Below are 26,749 nucleotides of genomic sequence, written 5' to 3'. Positions count from 1 at the left end.
AGAAACGTTCAGAGCTGTTTGAAGACCCGAAGACAAGACTGAAGACTATGGATGTATCCAAGGGGGAGTTTGTTGGTGCACGAATGTCTAAAGCCTACGTCTTAGTCTTAGTTGTTCATGTATAGGGTCTAGGAATGTTAATTACGTATAGTATAGGGGGTTGTTATGTAAATGTTTGGTTTTAATGTCCTGATTTCGCCCCAAATGACATTGTGTCATTTGGAGCGAAATCACATCTTTCTGATTTCGCCCCAAATGACACAGTGTTATTAGGAGCGAAATCCCACCCCCTATATATAGTGTTAGTGTTTTCTCATTTGTAACTTCATGTCCACTGTGTAGCCGAACTGCTGCCGAACTTTTTCGTGAAAGATTAATGAGAAAACCAGTTTAAAGTAATCAGCACTCTGTTTCTACTCCATTCTACTTTGTTTCTACCGGTTTGTGTATTTCCGCTGCATAAACAGTTGTGTTCTAGCTCTGATTGACTCATTCGACTGTCAATAACGGTCCTACAACCATTCAGACTCTGTATAAATCTTAACCATTCAGAGCCAAATGTCTTAACCATTCAGACATTTGCTCGTGAAACAAACAGTCTAAACCATTAAGTGCTGAACCAGTAAGATGTCTGACCCATTAAAAGTATCATTAAGAGGTAAACAAACAGCCCCATATTTAATTACAATGTCACGAGAATTGCAATTTTGTCATGACTTAACTAGTTTCTTCTTAGGTAGTTACAACGCTAACCACTTTCACCTTCTGCTCTATAATTTCACTATGATAACCAAATTAATTTCACTATGAAGTTCAATTATTAGCGATTCGGTTCATTACGATATCGGTCTAGTATTAACACTCACTCGCTCTAAATCGAACATTAGTGGACTCAGAAATTATTTACTAGAGGTGCGAACATGGGTTTTAACCAACATTTTAAGGGGTGCAATCAGAATTTTTGCCTATAAAATACCCTAAAATTTTCTTTTCAAAGGGTGCGCCCGCCCACCCAGGCTATAACCTAGGTCCGCCCCTGCAATCAAAATATAAAACCCAAAAAATAAACTTGTCATGATAGATAAATTAATCATATCTGACCTTTTCTATTTCAAGTACAAATTTTAGCGAAACTTTTAGTGCTAACGATTAGGGGAGGAGGGGTGGTTCACTAGTGATAGTTTCTATCACTCCCACTATCCAATCAAATCATGCCATGTCATCACCCAATATTCTATCACTAGTGATAGAAATGTAGGCGGGGTGGTATCACTAGTGATGGAATTCTATCACCCCCAAATTTTTTAATTTTCATTTTAAAATTAGAAATTAACAATAAAACACTAAAATATAAATTTCATTAAACTTAAAAAATAAATTACGTAGCCAAATAAAAAAACAACTAAACGGGTGGCATCTCCCAACCCCACTTTGCGCAAATCGCGCGCTTTTGTTGAATGACAATTGACTTGAACGGTTCGTCGAGATGGGCGTGATTTTCACACAAGATTTTTAAATCATTTTGTCTTTCAATCGTTTTCAAGTGTTCCTTGTACGCCTGCTCGCGTTCAACTTTTAGGGACATAATTCTTTCTTTTCTTTTCGGCCTTCTTGAATTGGGTCATTTTCTCCTCTTCGATTCTGAAGATCGACTCCGCCACCGCTTCCTTACCTTTGCTTGACAATTCACCACCTCTCCTGCGTCGTGGCCTTGTGGGTGTATCTTCTTCAACGGGGTCGTCAACGGGTTGATCGGGTTCGTCAAGGGGGTCGTCGTTGAAGTTCATTTCTGGCAAGTTATCCGACGAGGAAGTCGTGTAGTTCCCCGAATCGGATGTCTTTGATCTTTTCGAACCGCCTTGTTTTTTTGGAGCCGTAGGACCACGCATGTCTCGCAACTTCCCATGCCCCCACGTGTGGAAAAGTCCTATTTTTGTACAGTCGGCAATACTATTCGGTGGCTTGTCGCATGATTGTCGTCTCGCTCGCTCCACTTTGTGGGTTTCGGTTCTACAAAAAATATAAAATGTTATGTTTTTTTTTTTAAAAAAATCTGTTTTTTTTTAAATCTGTTTTTTTTTTAAATCTGTTTCTTTTTTTAAACTGTTTTTTATTTAATTAAAAAAACAGTTTATTTAATTATAAAACTGTTTCTGTATTTTTTTTAAATTCTGTTTTATTTAATTAAAAAACTGTTACTGGTTTATTTAATTAAAAAACTGTTTCTGTTTAAAAAAAAAACTGTTTTTTTTATAAAACTGTTTCTGTTTTTTAATTAAAAAACTGTTTCTGTTTAAAAAAACTGTTTTTTTTATAAAATTGTTTCTGCTTTTTAATTAAAAAACTGTTTCTGTTTTATTTTAATTAAAAACTGTTTCTGTATTTAAAAAAAACTGTTTCTGTATTTAAAAAAAAAAACTGTTTCTGTATTTAAAAAAACTGTTTTTTTATAAAACTGTTTCTGTATTTAAAAAAAACTGTTTTTTTTTATAAAACTGTTTCTATATTTAAAAAAAAACTGTTTTTTATTAAAGTTTAATAAAAAACATACCTTTTGAATGAAACAAGCGACATTTTGTCCATGTTTCGTATCCTTGCACCGGGAAGTTGCCTAAAATGATTAATGACCCGTCTCCAAAACGCATCCTTTCTTTTCTCGCTGCCATGTTTCCTACTCTCCGAGATGTGCAAATACGCCTTCACCAAGGACACCTCCTCCTCGCTCATCCAAAGTTGTCGGTCGATTGGAGCGATTTCTTGAACGTCATCATTTTGTTCTTCTTCCTCTTCCTCTTCTTCTTCTTCTTCTTCCTCGTCAAGACTTTGTTGTGGTTCACGCCACGCGCTTGCAAAATGATGAATGAGGGTGTTGTCTTCTAGTAGTGGGTCGAGTGTATGGGGTTCGGTTTGATACGTTTGGGGTTGAAATTGGTGAGGTTGAAACGGTGGAACGAACGGTTGGTTTTGGTACGTTTGCGATTGAAAGGGTGGATATTGTTGGGTTTGAAAGGGTGGATATTGTTGGGTTTGAAAGGGTGGGACTTGGTCGGGTTCGTCTTGCAACCTAAAGCGCATCGGCTCGCCAAGATTCGCTCGAACCTTGGGTCTTATGGGATTTTTCTTCGTACCCGAACCTCTTTTTTTCGAACCCCCACCTCTCTTGCTTGAACCTTCCATGTTTCTTGTAAAATTATTTATGAAATCAAATGGAGAATTGAAATCAAATGGAGAATTGTATGGGGTTAAAATTGATATGAAATGTATTGGGTTTTAATTGATTTATATATAACATTCAAAAAAAAAAAAACCCAATGTTTATTTACCCCCCCCCCAACGGTCACCATCAACGGTCATTTTTCGATTTCAGAACGCGTTATACATTCAACGCGTTGAATTTACAACGCGTGATGGTGGGGCAGACGGCGGTGTGCAAAGAACAATAATGCGTGATGGGGGTGGTATAACGGACCACCCCGTGTCCCCTTACGCATTGAGGCTGTCGGCTCCATCGTGACGCTGATAAAAACAAACACGTTAAAACAATAAACACAAAATATTATAAAACATAATATTTTAAACTTTACTGAACAATTAAAACAATAAACACAAAATATTATAAAACATAATATTTTAAACTTTACTGAACAATTAAGTCACCTTGGTATTAAATTATTATTATCGAACTTAGTAATAAAATTTATACAAATGTATTGATAAAATTTATAAGTTATTGGTTTTTTTTTTTTTTTTTTAAACGGCCGACAGAAAATAAGTTATTGGTTAATACCATAATTTTCGTCAACATGTTATTAATTCATCTAACCTTTTTCTCAAAATTTGAGTAATTTAATATAAAATACAACATGAACATTTTCTTAGGTTACATGAAATGGTGCCCATCATTCCTTGGATGATGATCCGTCATCTAGGCGCCACATCATAGTCCTCTCAAGAATGGTCCATCTCACAAATTTAGTGGAAATGGGAGGATAATCCTAGATGATTCTACCCCATCACTTTTATATTTTTTATTTTTTTACTCTTCCACTTTTTTAACATCTAACAAATAAATTAATAAGATGTAAAAATAAAATATAAACCAAATTTTTTTTTTTTAAATTTATCTAATTTTTAACATTTATTAAAAAGAGATTAATCATCCGGCCCAACCTTCAATATCTAAAAGAGCTTAATCATTCGGCCTAACCTTCAATATATACTCTACTTGTCAAAAGGCCTAGTAGTATAAAAGAGCTTAATCATCCCCTAGGGTTTATTGTTTGTTTCCTGCACAACCGTCGCTGCAAAAGCTCAAGTCTCTCCTCAACAATGGCAATTAGTATAATTTTTTTTTTAATTTTTTTTATTCACACGGTCACAAAAGCCTCGAACCCCACCATTTTCTGTCTTTTTCCGGACCGTCTCAAACGGCAAGATGCCGACGCTGAAGACCGGGGGGGGGGGGGCACGGTGTGCTGGGCAGCGCCGTTCCTGGACGCTCTGGGGACGGTCCCCATACCCAGTAGCCTTAGCCTTTTATGTCATTGCTAATTTGTTTATTACCAACCTTTTTTTATTACTATGTTGTTGTTAATTTGTTACTTTGTTTATTACCAACCTTTTTTTTATTACTATTATATATAACTTGTTATTTAGCAAAGACCCACATCAGTATGTTTAGTTATTTGTCCTTATCTGGTGTTTAACCTTTTTTTTATTACTATTATATATATATAACTTGTTAAGTTATGAGTTGTAAATATTGATATAATTAATAGTTGAAATAGCTGCTTAAATTTTAAACTTACTAAAAGTTGAAGTTTTGTAAGTACAACAAGTCACTTGCCATCTTTTGTGTTCTTCAAATAAAACCTATGAGGATTAATGCAAACCTATGGTTTTCTTAGCTTTTGTTGAAAAGGAGCCATACTAGTCTAGTAAGTCTCTCTGCAACCACCACCAATAATGCCACCATTATAAAATACCAACCAATAATCTTTTGACCTAGTGGTCAAGGAGAAGGTGGTAAGCTTTGATTTTTTCTGAGGTTCTGAGTTCAAATCCAGGCAAGGGGAATTTTAATACTAACTTGGTGATAGTAACATACTAACTACTTACTCGGTTAGCGACATCCTAACTGTACGCTGTTCAAAAAAATAAAAACCACAAAATATCACCACAAAACACCACAACCACAAAAGACTACAATCACAAAACACCACCACAAAATCGCCACCATTGTCATCTTCATCTTTCCGTAAATCACATCGTATGAGGATGATAATGGTTGGGGTTTTGAACAGAATCAGTTGTTGGTGAGCGACGCTGTTGGACACAATCGCGTACGACTACCTAGGAAACATAGGGCCTATGGTGACGGAGGTCTCAGGCAGTGTTTACACCACCGGAACGAGGGGTCCCGGCTAGTTAGGTTTCCAGCGACAAAGGTCGAAGACAAAAGGATGGTACTGAAGTCAAACCTTGGATCAACCATTCGCCACTGCCATAGCAATGCTTCACCGGAGAAATGAGAAAGAACATCATCTCGTACTCCGCCTTAATGCATGCCACCTTCCTACTTATATTTCCAATGTCTCCCTTTCTCTCTCTAAATGCTTACAAGTTACAACTGAAGCCAAAAGCCAATAAATGGAAAGTAAATGGAAACGTGTCTAAAAGGTAACTTTAAAATCCGTTGACCAAAGTTGTAAAGGTTGAGAAAGAGTTATGGCAATTTCCAACAAATTGATATTTTACTGTTCCACTGACATTTGTAAATCATATAATATAATACTAGTAATAAGATTCGCACGTATTGCGGTGTGGGTACATCGCAAATGTCGAACATATTAGTTAGAGCGTTATGTCTGAGTGTTTGTTTAAATAACCATATAAAAACATTTCAATTGAACTTAGTGTTACCTATATAGTATTACGATTAGATCAAAACGTAAAGTAAATAATGTATTATATGCGACCTGACTAACTCAAATTTATACCTTTAAGTCAAAATGTATCATATACAATCCGATTCATACGTATGTAATGCACAAAAAAAAGTACGAAAGAGTACATCATATTGACGTCAAAACATTGACAAACTCGGATTTATACAAAAAAGTATACCAAGACAATCGAATATCGTACCGATTATACGACATGATTATGTATGACTAATTATCGACCATTTACCGAAACATACATAAAAAGTAAGCATGAAAAAGTATTATAAATGAGAACAAACTTTACGTCGAAACGCACATAAAAAGTAAGCATGAAATCATATTGTATTTGACCCAACCCGTTTTCAAATAAAATTTACGTCGAAACGTAGATCAACTCGAATTTATACCAACACGTACGTAAAAAGCACGCAACAAATTAAAGTTTATTAAGTTAATGAACGAAACTACTATGAAAAAGAACAGATTATATATACTCTCGAGGTGTTCAAAGTTATATTTTTTCAATCATAAAAAGGTACGGGATTGAAAATTATATATCCTAAACTTAAGGACCAAGAGTAGGTGAAAATAAGTTTTAACAAAGGAAACTAGCAATGCCGAAGGTCTTTAACAAAGTTGAAGTAAAAAAGGAAACTACCAAAATCGAGGGTCTAAGTTTCAAAATTTATGAAAGTGTAAGGGGGAGACAAAGCCCATAGGAAAGCCCACCAACTTTGTTATGAATAACAATTGTATGTTACATTAACCGTAACTTGCTTTTTGTTTTTGTTTTTTATTTGTTTTTTTTTTCTTTTGTCTTTATTATTTTTCTTTATACTTTTATCCTTTAACTTTCAGTGTTAACAATTATAACCTCTTAACTTTCTAAAAATTTTGTAATAAAGTTTTATGTACTTTTTTTTATATACTGTTGGTATAAATTCAAATTGATTTACGTTTAGACGTAATTTTTTTGGTAATAAGTTAGGTCAAATATAATATATTCCTTATGCTTATTATTATGTACGTTTTCTGTTGGTCTATGTTTTGATGTATATTTATTTTTTTCCTATAAATGAGTCGGGTAAAATACAATACGTTTTCGTGCTTATTTTTATGTACATGTTCAAATGATCTACGTTTTGACGTTTTTTTTTGGAAACACGTCGAGTCAAATATAATATGTTTTCATTAAAAGTTAAAAATTCGAGTCACTTTAGGTTTCGACACCACCACAACGCGACGTAACTATTTTTATGCTTATTATTTTACGATTCTTCGGAAATAAGTGTCAAATATAATTTCCTACTTATTTTTATGTACATTTTCAGTTGATCTATGTTCTAACGTAAATTACAATTAGCAAGTTATGTGGATAGTGCTTTTATCCTATTGGTTTTTTTTCTTTCTTTCTTGATTTTTTCTGGACTTTATTATTTTTATTTTTTAGTTTTCTTTATGTTTACTGTTCCTGTTTTAGGTTCCTTTTCATTAAAGTTTATTTAAGATAACATTTACGTTTCCATTTACAATTAATTTAAAATCATTCCGTCCCGCTGTCTAATTTAAATTTATTTTTATGGTTTTTGGTCAATGTAAAACAAGTGTGGATATTCTTATGGGCACATTTCTTCGGTTGAGTTGGTATACTAAAGCAAAATAGATATCAATCAAAACCCTACAGCATAGCTGCGTAGCGCTGAAAATCTTTCTAGTTAATAGTTATAGACAATATTTGAGTGTGATACATGATCTCACTTATAGAAAAAGAAAAAGTAGTAGATAACCGTGCTTTGTTGTGGGTTTATTCAGATTCTTTCTCTCTTTTTCTATTTTCAAGGGTTAATTATAAGACTTAATTCTATGAATAGTATTTGTTGAATATGTATATATTTCTTTATCATTTTTTAGGGTCAGCTCGTTGGGCTTATCAACCTATGCTAAAGTTTAAGGTCACAAAAAACAAGCGTCTCCAAAATTTGTTTTTTCTTTTCATGTATTATACTTGTTTTTTAGGCCATTTAAACAAAGTTTCTAAGTCCAAGATTTATGATTTTTCTCCAGAAATCCATACTATACACTCATACTTCATTCTAGAATCCAGAAGCAGCGACGTAACACTATAAGCCTCGTTACTTGCGTCGACTTTTGAGTAAACAATGTGAAACTGATTGCGGATCAGATGAAATTAGGGCTGACATTAACGGTAATCAACACTACGTTTATTCAATGTCTCAAATTTCAATCTCAGATTCTCAATAGGTAACAGGTAATCTTTCATTATCTGTTAATCTGTATGTGCATATCTATACTATATATAAAAGTATATCCCAAGGACTTCTTAAGGTAATTTGCCATTCCCTTAAAACACACTTAATGCATAATGTACAACCCTCTAAAGCACAATATAATTTACAATCCCAATTATACCCTCAATCACACAATTGAGAAAAAACACGGATACCACATTAGGGTTTCAGGCTCTCTGATTTCTTATCCGCCTCCATTACTCACTCCTTCTCTGGCGATTCAAGAAGACCAGATCTGCGCGATTCCTCTTTAGATCTGTGTTTGTTTCTTCTTCAGATCTATGATTCCTCTTCAGATCTGCACAATTATCCAGCTTCGCACCCACCTTACAGCCATGATTTTTGGTAGAATTGTAGATTTTTACGTTTTGGTTCAGAGCTCTGTAGGTTCCGGCGAAGGCATAGCCATCAGAGGCTGAACCACCGGTGACCACAACCATTTCCTTCTATCGCAAACCTTAACTACCGAGGCCCCTTCTTCTTTTGAGCATCTATCGTTTTTTGGCCAAGAGCCATGATGGAGTGGTATATTATGTTCCATTTCTGACCACATCTGCGACAACATAGGGTGTATGTCCCCATTTCCAGCTATCTCAAGTATTTTACTGTCACTTCGACGGTAATGTATGTGCAAACTATTGATTTGTCTCCGCTTTTAGAATTCCGGTGACTTTTGGAGGCACAGATAGTGATTTTAAGCTGTTTGGGGTTCTTTATACTTGACAAGCCATAAGGTAAGATTTTGAGTTTTCATCACTCATTGCGTGTTTTAGTTTATGTTAGTAATCGTGTTTTGGATTCTTGTAGTAATTGTTATTGAAATTAGTTATAATTGAGTGGGTTTTATTTTATACTTTTATGTTTTATTTGATGAGATTATATATGAATTTGAAAGTGCAATATGTGTGTATGATTAATGTGGATTCTTGAGTACTTTTCTTTTACTGAAATTAATTAAAGTTAAAAGGGTTTTATAATTTTATTTGTTGATATTTGATTAATTATCTATAGGATTATATGTGAATTTGAAGGTGCAATATTTATGTGCATATGTGTGTGTTTAATTGGTTCATAGGTCTTATATATTTGGGGAAGATGTGGGATTTGGTGGTGTGTTCTGTTGTACAACCGGGTTGGCTGATTAGTTTGGTAAACATAGGATTTTTAATACCCCTCTTTTTTAACAGGTGATTTTATCAAGAACAATGTCACAAATTAACTTTTAATCTGCCTAATTTTGACCTGTAGTTTTAGGTTTCTTGACAATCTTGACTTGTTTTAAGCTACAAAGTTGACTTTTTTATGTTGGTTTACTACAGGGTATTGTTGGATTTGCTATTAGTCTTGCAGCAATGGAAACTGTTTAAAGATATTATACCAATATTTGAATATAGTTGTAGTGATGGCTTATTGTTGTTACTTTTGTAACATGGGAATCGTGCATTAGCCGAAATTCAATTTGCAGATTACATTTTCCTGCTTTTGATCAGGCATGTAGCTCCACCGTGCTAATTAGTCATATATTTAGTATCCAAACGGTTGGCATTTAGCTAATTAGTTCTTGTAGATTGTCAATGAAGCTGCTAAATTCAGATATCGAAGTGGTAACGAATATACTGTGGAGGTAAGATTCATTTTCTCAACTTCATTATTGTTTTTTTAGTTTTGTTATGAGTAAAATCCATGTGTTCCATCGAATCTACTTGATGTATCTACACGAACAGAAGACTTGAGACATATGCTGGCATCAACTGTTGACATCTCCGACTTTGTTCCAGTGAAGCTTACCAACTACAACTATGATGTCTGGAAGAGTCAGATTCTTTGCCTCATAGAGAGTCACGATTTGCTTCACATCATTAATGCAAAAGCTCGTTTTCCATGGGATAAGGGTGACCCCATGACTCAAGCATATGACCCCATGCCGCTATAAGTTCAAAGATTGACGAATCTGTCGTTACTGCAGGTTCTTCAGGATGGTCGTTGGAGTGAACAAGAAGCTTCCATCTTGGTCCCGGGAGATATTATCAGTATCAAACTTGGTGATATTGTTCCTGCTGATGCTCATCTTCTAGAAGGTGACCCGTAAAGATTAACCAATCTGCCCTTACTGGTGAATCACTTCCTGTGAACAAGAATCCATATGACGAGATGTTCGCCGGATCAACTTGCAAGCAAGGTGAAATTGAAGCGGTTGTTATCGCCACTGGTGTGCAAACTTTCTTCGGAAAGGCTGCACATCTTGTGGATAGCACTAACCAAGTTGGTCATTTCCAACAAGTTCTTACGGCAATCAAAAACTTATGTATCTGCTTCATTGCTGTTGGAATGTTGGTTGAGATAATCGTCATGTGTTGCAACCCCCGTCCCCTAATTACCCGGGAGGCGGGCGGCCGCGGCCAGTATCAGTGGTATCGATGTTTATCATTATTTGGCAGCGGAATTTACATCAAGACCGTAGTTAGGAAATATTTTATCAGAGTAAAACACCACATTTTATATTAATAAATATATTGGGATAAAACCCAAGTTTTCGTTACAAACTTATTTATAGGGATAAACCCTATTTCATTGAAATAAAACATCTTCTTTATTTTTGGTAACTTTTATAGCCGCCTTTCCAAGCCTTCAGTGCTGTCCAGCTGGCTTCTATTTGGCTTTCATATTTTGTTACCTGAAACGCATTTAAAAACATTTTGTCAGTGGGAAATATTGGTAAGTGAATCCCAATTTAATCAAGAAGAGTTTTATCAATTTACAGTATTGGGAGCGATTACAATGTTTATATCTACACAATTACTCATTCAGTACTGTCAATCCTGACTGGTGGGTCATATTACACATTGGCTATCTCGTTGTCCAATGGTAATGTATTCCACATTTTGTATACAAAACCCCAACATACCGGCAGTAATTGAAGAATTACAAAGACTCAATCACTGCTATCCCATTGTAAAATATTTAAGGTTTTGTAAAAATAGTTCACAAAAAGGTTTACAAAAAGGAGATTACTCACATTGCAACTTTAAGGTTTTCCTTTGTGTTTTCTTGGTTATTATCTATTAATTAAACAATGCACACGCGTTAGTATAATAACCTAATATTTACATTAGTTATACCCTCCCCGAGACAGAACTCCAACGACTACGTCGGGCAGAGCCCCGACGGCCGTTACGGAGCACTAGATCAATCGGGCAGTGTATCTAATACGTAACCGGGGGTTATGATACTTACAACGAGGCAGAACTTCGTTATTTAGAGATAATTTCGAATGTGGGATGATTTGTGAACTGAGACCGATTGCATCTATTTATACTGCTGATCAGGCACTTCGTCGCGCCCAGGGAAGGCCGAAGACAAAGTCTTCGCGGCCCGCGAGGACTTGTAGACTAGGTCTTAGCTTTGCTGAGTTGACCCGTAGCCCCCACACGCGTCCTGACACGTGGCACCCTAGGGTACGACCTGATCTCCCAGCTGTCGCGGCCCGCGTAAGCCTTCACTGGCTTCGTCGCGGCCCGCGAGCGAGTAATAAATCTGGATTTTATTTAATTTTTATAAAAATAAAGGTATTTAGGGCCAATTTACGTATACGGGGTGTATTTTAGGGCGTATAGGGGTGTTCTAAATATTTTAGGAGTGTCGGAATTATATTTGGAGGGTTGTTATATCCTCCCCACCTTGTTTTAGAACTCGTCCTTGAGGTCTACTGGAACAGGTGTGGGTATTTCCTTTGCATCTCTGATTCAAGCTCCCATGTGTACTCTAGTCCTCTCTTAGAATCCCATTTCACTTTGACTAAAACCAATCTCTTGTGTTTTAGATTCTTGACTTTTCTGTCTTCAATTTGTAGCGGTCTTTCTACAAACTTAAGCTTTTCATTTACCTCTATATCCTTAAGAGGCACTACTAGTGATTCATCAGCTAAGCACTTTTTGAGATTACATACATGAAATACATCATGTATTCCTGCCATTTCCTCTGGCAGTTGTAGCTGATAGACTACAGGTCCTATTCTTCTAATAATCTCAAATGGTCCAACGTACCTGGGGCTTAGCTTTCCCCTTTTTGATGAATCTTACCACTCCTTTCCAAGGAGAGACTTTTAATAACACCTTGTCTCCTACTTGAAATTCCAACGGCTTTCGCCTGTTATCGGCATAACTCTTTTGTCGATCGCGTGCTGCTTTTAGTCGTTCCTTGACTTGAATAATCTTGTCCGTTGTTTCTTGTACTATTTCAGGTCCAGATAGTTGCTTTTCTCTAATTTCTGCCCAACAGACTGGAGTTCGGCACTTTCGTCCATAAAGTGCTTTGAATGGTGCAACGTTAATACTGGTATTATAGCTGTTATTGTAGGAAAATTCTATTAATGGTAAATGATCGTCCCAATTTCCTTCGAAATCAATTACACAAGCTCTAAGCATATCTTCCATTGTCTGGATTGTCCTTTCGCTTTGTCCATCCGTTTGAGGATGATAAGCTGTGCTTAGATTTAGCTTGGTTCCCATTGCTTTTTGGAAACTTGTCCAAAAATGAGAGGTAAAACGACTATCTCTATCAGAAACAATTGATAAAGGAATTCCATGTAATGAAACTATTTCACTTACATACAGCTTAGCTAATTGTTCCATACCGAAAGTTTCCTTTATTGGTAGGAAATGAACTGACTTGGTTAGCCTGTCTACAATCACCCAGATTGTATCATTACTTTTTCTTGTTTTGGGTAATTTGGTAACAAAATCCATTGTTATCAATTCCCATTTCCAAACTGGCATTTCTAACTGCTGCAGCAAACCTGAGGGTTTCTGATGTTCAACTTTAACTTGTGAACAGGTTAGACACTTGGCAACATAAGCTGCCATATCCTTTTTCATTCCTATCCACCAAAAATTCTTTCTTAAGTCCTGATACCTCTTATCACTTCCAGGATGCATCGTATATTTAGACTTATGGGCTTCCTCTAATATACGGTGGCATAGGTTTCCTAGTTTGGGTATCCACATCCTTTTCTTATGGAATCTCCAAATTCCATCTGTTCCTTGTTCTAATTCCTTAATCATTCCTTTGAATTTCTCATTATCATCCTTGATTACTGATTCTTGTGCTTTCCTAATCTGTTCATTTAAATCTACTTGTAGATTTAATTTAAGAGAATGTACTCTTTTTGGCTTTTCATGATACTTTCGACTTAAAGCATCGGGTACTACATTAGCCTTTCCTGCATGATACTGGATATTACAATCATAATCACTCAATATTTCCATCCAGCGTCTTATCTCATGTTTAACTCCTTTTGCTCGAAAACATACCTTAAACTCTTATGATCAGTAAAAATGGTAAACTTACTACCGTAAAGGTAATGTCTCCAAATCTTAAGGGCAAAAATTATAGCTCCTAATTCCAAATCATGAGTTGAATAATTCTCTTCATGATTCTTAAGTTGTCTAGACGCATAGGCTATAACCTTTTGACGTTGCATTAATACACATCCATATCCTAACTTAGAAGCGTCACAATAGACTACAAAGTCTTCAGTTCCTTCTGGTAACCCTAGTATGGGTGCGTTGGTTAGTCTTTGCTTAAGAATTCTAAAGGCTTCTTCTTGTCTTGGTCCCCATTCAAATTTAACAGACTTACAGGTTAACTTTATTAAAGGGATGGCTATTCTAGAAAAATCTCGGATAAATCTTCTATAATAACCGGCCAATCCTAGAAAACCTCTAACCTCGGTTGGTGACTCAAGGGTTTTCCATTTGGTAATTGCTTCAATCTTTGTGGGATCCACATGAATTCCTTCATGGTTAACTAAATGCCCAAGAAACTGTACTTCTTCTAACCAAAACTCACACTTTGAGAATTTTGCATAAAGCTTTTCTTTTCTCAGCAAATTTAGGAGTGTATGTAGATGCGCTGCATGTTCCTCTTTACTCTTAGAGTAAATGAGAATATCATCTATAAAGACAATTATGAATTTGTCCAAATATGGCTTACATATTCGGTTCATCATGTCCATAAATGCGGTTGGGGCATTGGTTAAACCAAATGGCATGACAGTAAATTTATAATGGCCATACCTTGTTCTGAAAGCGGTCTTAGGAATATCCTCTTCCTGTACCTTTAATTGATGATATCCTGAGCGTAAATCGATATTAGAAAAGAATCGAGCTCCTTGCAATTGATCAAACAGATTATCGATTCTCGGTAATGGGTACCGATTTTTAATCGTGACCTTATTTAACTCACGGTAATCAATGCACATACGCATTGATCCGTCTTTCATTTTGACGAATTAGATTGGTGCTCCCCACGGCGATGAGCTTGGCTGTATGAATCCTTTTTCTAATAGTTCGTCTAACTGTTTCTTTAATTCTTGCATTTCTGCTGGTGCCAAACGATATGGGGCTTTGGCAATTGGTGCTGTCCCTGGTAGCAGATGAATTCTAAATTCAACTTCCCTGTCTGGTGGTAACCCTGGGAATTCTTTTGGAAAAACATCTGGAAACTGAGATACTACGGGAATATCTTTCAGTTCTTTTCCTTTAGTGTTAATGATTATGGAAATTAAATACACTAATGATCCTTTTCTTACAAAACTGGCTGTTTTCATCACAGAGATGAATTTTGTGGATCTATATGGCTTATCTCCTTTAATTGTGATCTTTTCACCTTTTGGTGAATTTACTTGGATTGACTTTTGATCACATAGACTACTGGCTTTATTGGCTATTAACCAATCAATTCCTAATACAATATTAAATCCTGGCAGATTCATTGGGTAAAGATTTGCAATAAACTTTTGATTTAAAAATTCTATTCGTGCTCCCTGCAAGATTTCGGTAATCTTAATGGTTTCCCCATTTGCTGTCTCTACCAAACACTCTTGTTAAAGTTTAGTTAATGGTTGATTAAGACGTTTGCAGAATGAAGTATAAATAAAACTTTGGTTCGCACCAGAGTCAAATAATACTTTAGTAAAAACATCATTAACTAAAAACGTACCGGCGATCACGTCCGAGATCCGCTTTGCTTCTTCTGCAGTTAGAACAAATGCTCTAGCATTTTTAGTAGTCTTGTTGATATGAACTTGTTCTCCACAACTGTAGCATATCCTATTGTTAGGTTTCTTCCTGCAGTCTTCTTCCTTGTGTCCCGATATTTTGCAAAAATTGCAGTATATAGAGCATCTTTCAGAATGCTTTCTTTTTGCAATATTTGCAGTAAGGGCAGAAGTAGAACCTACATTTTTCTCACGATTGGAATTTCCGTAGCGAAATTCTTGGGTAAGCTTTTGAGCTAGGTTCTTCCTCTGGTTTTCTTCTTGTGTACGCACTAATTCATCAGTCAAGGTATTTGCTAGTTCTACAGCTTCTTCTATGGTTTGTGGTCTAGCTGCCTTGACTACATGCCTAATCTCACTGATTAATCCCAAGATGTAACAGGAGATTAATATTGGTTCTGGTGAAGCAAGGGTCGGCACTATTCTAGCATATTCGAAGAATAACGTAGTGTAACTCTTACTATCCACTCCAGTCATCCTAAGGTTTAAGAACTTATTTGCTATCTGTTCCTTTTCATTAGGAGGACATAATTTCCTTTCAATCATATTCTTAAATTCATTCCATTCCATATTATAGACCTTGTCACTTCCTCTAGACTGGAGGATAGTGTTCCACCATTCTAATGCTGAGTTCTTAAACAGATTGGAGGCAAACATTATCTTATCCTCTTCTGCGCACTTGCTTATCTTCAAGACTGCCTCAGTCTTTTCTATCCAGCGTAGAGTTGCAATGACTCCTTCATTGCCCGAGAATTCTATTGGTTTATAAGACCAGAATTCTTTATAAGAACAACCATAAGACATGGTTCTTCTTCTTTTTGGAATGGGCACTTGAAGTATGGGTCCATTGTTTACGTTGTGTTCTGGTTCAGTAGGTGGTCGTTTACTGCCATTATTACTTTTATTATCTGCTTCCTTAACCGTTTTGATAATATATGGCACTGCGTCTATAATCCCTTGTGCCACTATGTGTTGGATGGCACTATTATCTATCTGATTTCCATTATTATTGTTATTCTGGTTTTCCTGGTTCACTTCGTTGTCCATCTGAATTTTAAACATTTACCACGTATTAATATCACAAGACAATATCCAATACAAACAATCACATCACAAGCATATTGATCCAAAATCGTCGTCATTGCGACCTTTACTCTATTTTATATTATGCATCTATATCTATTACAAATACAACTGGAACTAAAAATACAATACTAGTATGCATCAGTAACTATAAGATTATCTATTTTTAGTTGATTATATTATATATTATATATTTTTTTCAAACTTACACACACACACACACACATATATATATATATATTATTTTATTATTATTATTATTATTACTATCCCTGGTAGGGGTTCATCCAGTATTGCATGTTACGCTCGTCATCTTTCCAGACGAGTCGCTCCCCTATCTGTCTCATCCTCTCACTTCCTTCTAATATCTCCTCACCAAAGGTGCGGAGCTCTTGCACATTCTCAGTGCTCATGGGTGGTGCGGGTGCAGGTATCGGGTCTGGGTATTGTGGCATGGGTTCTTCGTAAGGGTACGGGTTCTCTAGAATTTCCCTGATATATTGGTCGTTATCAAAATATGGGTCTAGAGGGTCCAGGTCTAGGTAAGGTGCTATTGGGTTTTGCATGGGATCGTCTTCTAGTGGGTAGCGTTGTTGGTAATCCCTATGGTCGTCAAACCATGAGTCATAGTCTGGGGGATGGGGTGCTGGTACTCTAGGGATCTCAGCTGGATCGAAGGCAGGTGCTGGAATTTGGTTTTCAGGGTTGGCTTCGATTTTTCATAGGTTGTGTGGGAAACAGTGGTAACAGCTGGGGTGCTATGAGTTGTTCTAGATTCGGGTCTGCAGCTGTAGTTGCTAAGATATGAAAATTTGCTAATCTCCTATTGATCATATCCTGGGTGTGAGTATTCATTTCTCTATTCGCGGCTGCTAAAGCTCGCTGCTGCTGTAGTTTTCTCATCCTTTTTCTACGCTCGTGAGCTCCTCTGCTGAACCATCCTCTCTTCTTGGTAGGGAATGGCTCTTCAGATTGGGCTTTGAATACGAAAATTCCTTCTTCGGTATCAGCCGAATACCCCGAGGGGGTAGGCTGTGAAGAGGTTCTTTCGTCCCTAGGTGAGCTGGACAACTGACGGTAAACGTCCGAAGGTCCTTGGTCACTCATACTGTAAACTAACAAATTGTCAAATAACACAAAACAATAATATACAGATATGCACATAATCACATAAATTATTTCCTAACATAATGGATAAAATTTTGGTGTCAGCAGAACACTTTTGTGGCTGAAATCAGTGGCTGTAGCTCTGATACCACCTTCTGTCGCAACCCCGTCCCCTAATTACCCGGGAGGCGGGCGGCCGCGGCCAGTATTAGTGGTATCAGTGTTTATCTTTATTTGGCAGCGGAATTTACATCAGGACCGTAGTTAGGAATTTTATCAGAGTAAAACACCACATTTTATATTAATAAATATATTGGGATAAACCCTATTTCATTGAAATAAAACATCTTCTTTATTTTTGGTAACTTCTATAGCCACTTTTCCAAGCCTTCAGTGCTGTCCAGCTGGCTTCTATTTGGCTTTCACATTTTGTTACCTAAAACGCGTTTAAAAACATTTTGTAAGTGGGAAATGCTGGTGAGTGAATCCTAATTTAATCAAGAAGAGTTTTATCAATTTACAGTATTGAGAGCGATTGCAATTTTATATCTACACAACTACTCATTCAGTACTGTCAATCCTGACTGGTGGCTCATATTACACTTTGGCTATCTCGTTGTCCAATGGTAACGTATTCCACATTTTGTATACAAAACCCCAACATACCGGCAGTAATTGAAGAATTACAAAGACTCAATCACTACTAATCACATTGTAAAATATTTAAGGTTTTGTAAAAATAGTTTACAAAAAGGTTTACAAAAAGGAGATTACTCACATTGCAACTTTAAGGTTTTCCTTTGAATTTTCCTGGTTATTATCTATTAATTAAACAATGCACACGCGTTAGTATAATAACCCAATATTTACGTTAGTTATACCCTCCCCTAGACAGAACTCCAATGACTTCGTCGGGCAGAGCCTCGACAGCCGTTACGGAGCAATAGATCAATTGGGCAGCGTATCTAATACGTAGCCGGGGGTTATGATACTTACAACGAGGCTGAACTTCGTTATTTAGGGGGGGGGGTGTTATGCCCAATGCTACTTCAAATATTCATAAATTTAGAGAGAATTTCGAATGTGGGACGATTTGTGAACTGAGGACAATCGCATCTATTTATAGTGCTGATCAGGCACTTTGTCGCGCCCCGCGAAGGCCGAAGACAAAGTCTTCACGGCCCACGAGGACTTGTAGACTAGGTCTTAGCTTTGCTGAGTTGACCCGTAGCCCCCACACGCTCCTGACACGTGGCACCCTAGGGTGCGGCCTTATCTCCTAGCTGTCGTGGCCCGCGTAAGCCTTCACTGGCTTTGTCGCGGCCCGCGAGCGAGTAATAAATCTGGATTTTATTTAATTTTTATAAAAATAAAGGTATTTAGGGCCAATTTACATATACGGTGTGTATTTTAGGGCGTATAGGGGTGTTCTAAATATTTTTGGAGTGTCAGAATTATTTTAGGAGGGTTGTTATATCATGTACCCAATTCAGCACATGCGGTACAGAAGTGGGATCTACAATCTTTTGGTGTTGCTTATCGGTGGAATTCCGATTGCTATGCCTACTGTGCTTTCGGCCACAATGGCTATTGGATTGCATAGGCTTTCACAGCAGGGTGTTATTACTAAAAGAATGACTGCAATTGAAGAAATGGCTGGAATGGATGTGCTTTGCAGTGATAAGACGGGAACACTGACACTTAACAAGCTTACAGTTGATAAAACTTTAATTGAGGTGTTTGCAAAAGGTTTCAATAATGAGCATGTGCTGCTTTATCCTGCTAGGGCTTCTAGGACTGAGAACCGGGATGCTATTGATGTTGCCATTGTTGGAACCCTTGCCGAGCCTAAAGAGGTATCTGATAACTAAAATGCTTTCGTTTCAATCTGATTTCATGCTCATAGATGACATACGTGACTTTGTAGGCACGAGCTGGAATTAGAAAGGTTCACTTCTTTCCATTTAACCCTGTTGACAAGAGGACAACATTGACGTAGATCGATGAGCGTGGAAATTGGCATAAAACAAGCAAAGGTACTCCAGAACAGGTAATTTCTAACTGTGTAGTACCCTGTTTTCCCATGGATTCTTGCATATCACAAGTTAAACGATATAGATTTTGTAAAGGATTATCGAGATCTATCACATGTATATAATTTTTCTTATTCTTTCAAGATTTACACATAGAATATTTATGCTTGCTTTCTTTAGCTTTAAGTATTTTTGAAAACTGGTAACCTAGCCTGAAATTTGCATGCCGGTTGACATGAGATATTGGTTATTTTAGGTTTTTAGTATATGGGTTTGACTCATTTTTAACTGATACTATGGTCTCCAAAGATAAAGAGGAGAAAAAATTCCTAGATGAGAGTCCAAAGTTAAAGAGTCTGGCTCAAGGTCAATTGATACAACGGTTCTGATACATTTTATATATGTTTGTTTTAGAGATGGGCTGTTGATATGAACAAAGATACATGTCTAAGATTGAATATTAATCATCCAGACACAGAGGTGTGAATCATTTTCTGTAGTGTCTGCAAAATCATTTTTTGGAAGCTGAGAAATAAGATAGCAGATGATACTCTCTTGGGTCAGATCTAGCGATTGGTCGATGGTTGATGTTGATTTTCAGGCAAAGTGCTCACTGTGGCGGCTCAATGGTGATTCCAACAAGGCTGTGGGTGGCTGGAACTTTTTGTTGCTGTTGTTGAAGCCTCCTTTAGTTCCTGGATTAGGGGCATGTTTTAGATGCTATTTTCAACAAATATTGTTTAAGGTTTTTATATTTTTTTGTATAAATTATATAATAAACATACTCTTTTTATATGACAAAAATGCACTATATGAATGGTTATAGTCTTTGTTTCAATTTGTGTTGCAGGGGTAAAGTAAGGTGCTAGGGTTCAATGATATTGTAACTGGAGAAAGAGGTTTCGGGTCGGTTTTTAAAGGGTGGATGGATGAACAATCGCTTGCAGCTGCCAAGCCTGGTATTGGCACTGTCATTGTGGTTAAAAGATTGAACCCAGAAGGTTTTTAAGGTATCAAGAATGGCTGGTAAGTACCAAAGTTTGTATCTTTTTTTATTAGTGTTTTGAATTAGAGTTATATTTCCCTTGATTTAAGATGGGTTTTTTTAATACATTGTTGCAGACTGAAATTAATTATTTAGGGCTGCTAAATCATCCAAATCTTTTGAAGTTAATCGGTTACTGCTTAGAAGATGACCACAGGATGTTAGTGTACGAGTTCATGCCACGAGGCAGCTTGGAAAACCATCTATTTAGAAGTGCGTTTTCGCCATTGTTTACCGCTCCAATTTTTCTGCAAATTTTCAAAATTAAGTCTTATTAATAGTGTGAATTCAGGATCGTGAATGATTCCTTCTCCGTTGAGTGCGTACTAACACTTATGATGTGCAGAATCCATATACGTGTGTGGATCAGACACAATGATGTAAATATAACTGGTTTCTATTACTGATTTGACAACGTTTACACCACGAAACCAAACGGACAAAGCTCCACCTCAAAGTTGTCCAAAAGATGCAAATGACAAAGACAAGACCCCTATATATAGACATGTGGGTTCGAACAAGGGATGAAATGGCTGGCTTTGTACGAAGCTGGTGGCTTTGTACAAAGCTGCCTTTGCTTCAATACTTGATTTCTTCAATGTTGCACCAGTCTTGTATCATTCGTTCCAGCTACGTTTCGTGATTGACGCAAGCGATAGACATATGCACTCACAGACTCCTCCTTGGATATTGATGCAGTCAATCTCGTAGCTTCTATCTCTCTTTATGAGTCTTTATGAAATGTTGACATTGTCAGGAACACAGACTCCCCTATCTCTAACAAAATCCCCGTGGGTCTGCTTTCAGATTCAGCTGCTCCCTCTTTCGTTCAACTCTATCTTCAGGCTCCCCCTTGCTTTAAGCTTCCATGCTTTCAGCTTCTAGGATTGTCACCTCAGCTCTTCCAGAATTGTTATCTAGCTTTTTACTACAAGTCCCCCCTGTGATGAGCTCGTCTTCAGACTCCCCCTTAGACTCACATATCGGGATCGTAATCTGGCTCTTTCATCTGCAAATCTCAAACCATTTATAAGAAGTTTGACAATTTAAGATCAAAAACCTAGCTTTAAACATAAGCTGGAGCATTTGAAATATGTGACAGTGAAAGCTTTTTAGGTTTTCCAGGAACGATGACTTGGCTCTTAAAATATTTTTTAAATAGAGAAACTTGTTCTATTGCACAAATGTAACAATATGAATTTATCCAGTATTACCCAACTCCACTTTCCCTATCAAATAACTTTATATCTGACAATTAAAGTTTCCAAAATTCACAAATAATCATCTAGGTCCAAATTAATGTGACCTTGGAGATTTCACAAATTGTTTTTGATTTTTCGATTTAAAACTTCAAGCTTCAAATTAATGAACTTGCTTATTTTCAGAAACACGTTCAACATACTTAGATTTTAAAACTCAGCTTTCAAACATTGGTTGTCGAAAATAAAGAAGAAACAAAATATTTTTGTATTTTTCTGAAATATTACAGACAATATTTTTGTTTGAGTTGTGTCAGAGGATCATATCAGTTTATGACAAATCACTAGCACCATTGAGCTATAAACACTTTATGTTCTAAATGATTCATTTAGATTGTCAGTATACTGATCCACTTAAATTTTCACACAGAGTTCAACTGATTCGAGATATGAGATTTGTCACACCCTGTCTTTTGCGGAAGCGTATGATGTGTGACTGGTTTACTATCATTGCATTCAATCGTAATAAACAATTACATGATTCAAAACGATGTTCATCCATTCATGAAATTTAAGTATTACAAACATTGTTTATTCAAGTTTTTAAAACACAACCTTCGACTAGGTTACAAACCAACAAAAGTGGATGGCATCTAAACTTCTAGTTACGACACATGCGTCCAAGATCCATTCATGTTACCTGAAATACATGTAATTTTGGAAAACATCAACAAAAAGTTGAGCGAGTTCATGCGTCTAGTTTGTGTACTGTAAATCTTGTAAATCTTTGAGAGACTTTTTTTGTAAACAGGTATGAAAAGCGTGTATGAACATGAATGTTTTACAAGGACTTTAAGGCATGTGAGGACATGGGGAGTACTTGTTATGACTCCTTGTCGGAATACTCGTTCTGACTCCTTGTCGGAGTACTCGTTCTGACTCCTTGACTGTGTCGATTACCCTCGACTGTGTCGATTTCCCTCGACTGTGTCGATTAACCTCGACTGTGTCGATTAACCTCGACTGGGACTCCGAAGCACTACTAGGTACTAGTTTTGACCACGAGTGGGGTTTGGCCGTACCCGTTAGATCTAACCCTCGTCCCTAGTTAATGAATGTTTTTCATGGCTTGGTACTAGTTTTCACCAAGACTTTATGGCATTTTTAGTATTTAGTCTATGCTCACATGATCTAGTATTTCATAGGCATTTCAAACCGTTTAAGTATTTGTACATGTATTTCACCCCCGAGAGTTATAAAACAAAAAACAGTTAAAGAAAAGGGGGAGCATGAACTCACAGTTTTGCGTCTTCAGTACTCGTAACTCAAATCTCGTCAGCAAATGCGACTACCTACAATGTGCTATGGTCTATTAGACGAGCAGCACATGGCTTGCCTTAGTATTCATGTTTTGAGTTACATTTTCTTTATGTCTTTACGTCATCCGGAGTTATAATACTTTTCAAGTATTTGTTTTCGTGTTTCCTTCCCAAGGATGGGAGTATTTCATACATGTATTCTTGTATTCTTGTATTTGTAATTTCCAAAATAATATATTTTCACTTAGAAAATATACGTAGACTTGTTTTGTCCAAAATAATGTATCGTCAAGAGAATATATATTTTTCTTCAAAAATCATATATCTTCTAAATATTCTAAGAAAATATATTTTTACTTTCAAAAGTAATATATTTCCTCTTTGTCGAAAATATGATATACTTTGTAATAATAAAAATCATACTTTTGTTTCTTTTGTATCCAAAATAATATTTACCAAAAATATGTTGTAACGGTACTTCTCGGAATATTTTGTAAGTTACGTTATTGCGTTTGGTTTTACAATATCAAGTGTGTAACTTATATATTTTTATTCCATGTAATTTTTGGTATTATTTTGGTGTTGTAAGTTCTTGGTATTTGTAAGTTATATTATTTTCCCTAAAATAATATAACTATTTCACATAATCACACATAATGTCTTTAATGTAAATATATATCCTAAATACATATTTACCCATTTTTATTTGTAAAAACCAACCTCCAATGCTTGTATTTTTGTTACAAAAATCAATGGCAAAGTTTATATGGAAAATCATAGTTAAAAATACACTTTCTTAAACGAGTTACGTTTTCACAACTTGTAAATAATATTTACAACATTTAGCTTCTTGAACTCTTCTTGTAAATAATTGTTTTTACATTTATTTTATTTATAAAAACAATGTAAGTTTTTGTAAGGTTATGATTTTTCCAAAAACCGCTTTTCTAACTTGGTTTACTTAGAAAGCTTATAGTAAAAACTTGAATCACCATGATCACCAATCTACTAGTTCATTTATATTTTAGAAAAATCTATTTTTATTGAAGTTCATGACTAAACTAGGAGGTGGTTAGTTATGTAATACACAACCACTTCCTATTCTTGTTAAATCATACTTCTAAGTTTATTTAACAAGACTTTTATGGTGATTAACCTTCTACAACCAAGAATCATCATAAAAAAAATAACAACATACTCATAACAATATCATACTAGTAGTATTTCCTCTTCTAGTAAACTTTTATGTTCATGATTCTTGTTTGACATCTTTTAATATTCTTGTTCTTTAGTGATTTAGACAATAGCATCATACTACTTATTTTGACTAAGAACAAGATGTAAAGAAACTTACTAGCACTAGGCTAGGGTAGAAATTCTAGTGCAAAGATGATGAGAAAAGATGAAGAAACAAGTAAGAACAAAGCTCCCTTGATGCTCCACAAGTAGCAAGCCTTCTTGTATCACCTTACAAGCTCAAAAGAGACTAGAAAATGGAAGATGGTGGTGGCTGTATGGTGGTGGTGGTGGCGGTCAAGTGTGGCCGAGAAAGAGAGAGGAGAGTGAGTGAAGTGAGTGTGATCTTGAGTAGTAATGGTGGTGATCTTCATACCATACTTATAGAAGTACTTCCACATATCGTGTTCATGTTCACAAGCAATGATCCATTAAACAATTGAAATATAATCTCACAAGATATGGGAGGCATGGTGTGGAGAATTTGGTGGGTCCACAAGGACCGAAAATTCGGTCGGGGGGGGGGGGGATTGTTTGCAAACCTAAATGGTAAATGGTAGTTAGATTGTACGTAACTAACCTATACTTGTTAGTTTGACCATTTTTAGTGGGTGTTATGGCAAACGGGGATCATGACTAGCCAAAAGTAGTAAAACATTGTTATTGACAAAAATTTAGTGTCCCGGGTAATGTCCGCTTATCTGGTTAGGTACCGTCCCGTTAAAGTGTTTAATTAGTCCGAATAATGTCTTTTATATATACTTTTGTAACACAAATTATTCCCGGCACTTAGGAAAGTATACAGGACCATTCTGCCATATTTATGCACTATACTAGCACATTACAATGCTGAATTTTAGTTATTTTCTGCAGAATTCTGCACTTTTAGTGTGTTTTAGGCACTTTCCGGCACTTTGTCTATCCCTTAGGCATGCAGTTTTGTGGTCCTTACTTCCCTACACACTATACTAGTGTAATTACGTCATCTCTGGCTCATACATGCCTCAAAATATTGTTTGTTTATGTACTGAACTTTGTCAGCATTTTTGTTTGTCTGGTAATGGTGCCAATTATGTACTGTGCATTATTTGCACTATATCGTGTTGCATGTAGCAACGAATATGAAATGCCATTGTATGTATATAACAGTAATCAAAAATTCATTTGTCTTGTAAACTAGATCATGCACAATTATTTAAGCACAGATTACTGTTCAATTAGTGTACGGAATGTACGGAAAAGTGACGGTTGCCACAGTCTCCCCACGTTAAAAGAATTTTGTCCCGAAATTCAAGCGATGCCATTGGTCGCAGGGGAGTTGTGAATCAGGTATGGTCACTTATGTTTAACATTTGTCTTCATGTGCCCATGTACTCTGGGTCATGTTATAAATTCTATCATACTCAAGTAAATCAATTATGTCTTTTCGGTGTCTTGTGGACTCTTGGTCCGTAACCTTAACAGGTTTTCTAGTAATTTTGTCGTTTTGTCATTGACGTGAATCTTATCTGTGGGAACAACGACTGTTCCTTGAGTCAGACTCCTCTAGACACATGGAATGTGTCGCGATCACTACTGATCTTTTTATGGAAGTTTCATCTTGTGAGCAATGGTTCTGATCCCTACACCGGGGATTCGACCTTTTCGTTTTCCAAATCACACCATGCCTTCTCTAGGCGAGGCTCTCATTTTTAGTCATCCTTTTTGTCTCAAATTCTTATGATTTCTGCCGCTCATCGGCCTAATCTTTCTGTATTCTGTGGGCTGTCTTGTCATGATCACATATCTGGACGATCTTGCCTCTAGTTTTCCAGAACCGACTCGGGTCAGTAGATTGCTTATTCCCGGTCTCTGATCAACACGACGGGGATCGACTTGTTATGTTCCATCTGAAGCTTCACACGAAGCAGTCTGAACGGCGGTGTGATAAGCACTTTTGTAGGAAGACTCCACTAAGGGCAAGTGAATGTTCCAACTTTTTATCAGAGTTTATCACACAAGCACATATCGTGTTCATACAGTCTACATCGTCCAGTAGCTTAGTCCATTTATGTCAATATTCAAGTTCTTACGATCAACGGTGTGCTGCAATCTTCGTGATCAGTAAAGATCGTGCAACGTTTTCTTTCAGGTAATGACGTCAAATTTGCAGCGTGCAATTACTGTATCTAGCTCAAGGTTTCTTCTTATGATTTCTTAATCATCGTGCCGTGTATGCAATGTTGTGGTCTCGTTGCATCGATATGCAATCGAGACTCTGTCGAGGCGCGTCACATAACTGCAACTCTAGCTCCTTAGCTCTTGATTGCAGGGTTGGCATGAATCTTGTTCTTTATCCATCATGTATCTTAAAGTTCTTACCTCGTGAATTCGAAATCCGCTTTTCGTTATCATAGCACATACTGTTCTTTCTCTA

The 26,749-nt window shown here is 36.4% G+C and overlaps 1 protein-coding gene and 1 pseudogene across 1 annotated transcript; one reads left to right on the top strand and one right to left on the bottom strand.

The window, feature by feature from the left end:
- Positions 1-1,568: 1,568 nt before the first annotated feature.
- On the bottom strand, positions 1,569-8,694 carry LOC110931411. Its single transcript, XM_022174806.1, has 3 exons — positions 8,456-8,694; positions 2,552-2,845; positions 1,569-2,010 (listed from the first exon to the last, which is right to left on the bottom strand). Exons 1-3 carry the CDS (start codon positions 8,692-8,694, stop codon positions 1,569-1,571), a joined length of 975 nt encoding a protein of 324 aa, XP_022030498.1.
- Positions 8,695-9,992: 1,298 nt separating this feature from the next.
- On the top strand, positions 9,993-20,390 carry LOC110931410 (annotated as a pseudogene).
- Positions 20,391-26,749: the final 6,359 nt, after the last annotated feature.

The sequence above is a fragment of the Helianthus annuus genome, chromosome 3 (assembly GCF_002127325.2).
Source record: "Helianthus annuus cultivar XRQ/B chromosome 3, HanXRQr2.0-SUNRISE, whole genome shotgun sequence".
Classification (NCBI taxonomy): Eukaryota; Viridiplantae; Streptophyta; class Magnoliopsida; order Asterales; family Asteraceae; genus Helianthus; species Helianthus annuus.
The sequence above is the reverse complement of the archived record's forward strand: the minus strand, read 5'-3'. Positions and strand labels throughout refer to the sequence as shown.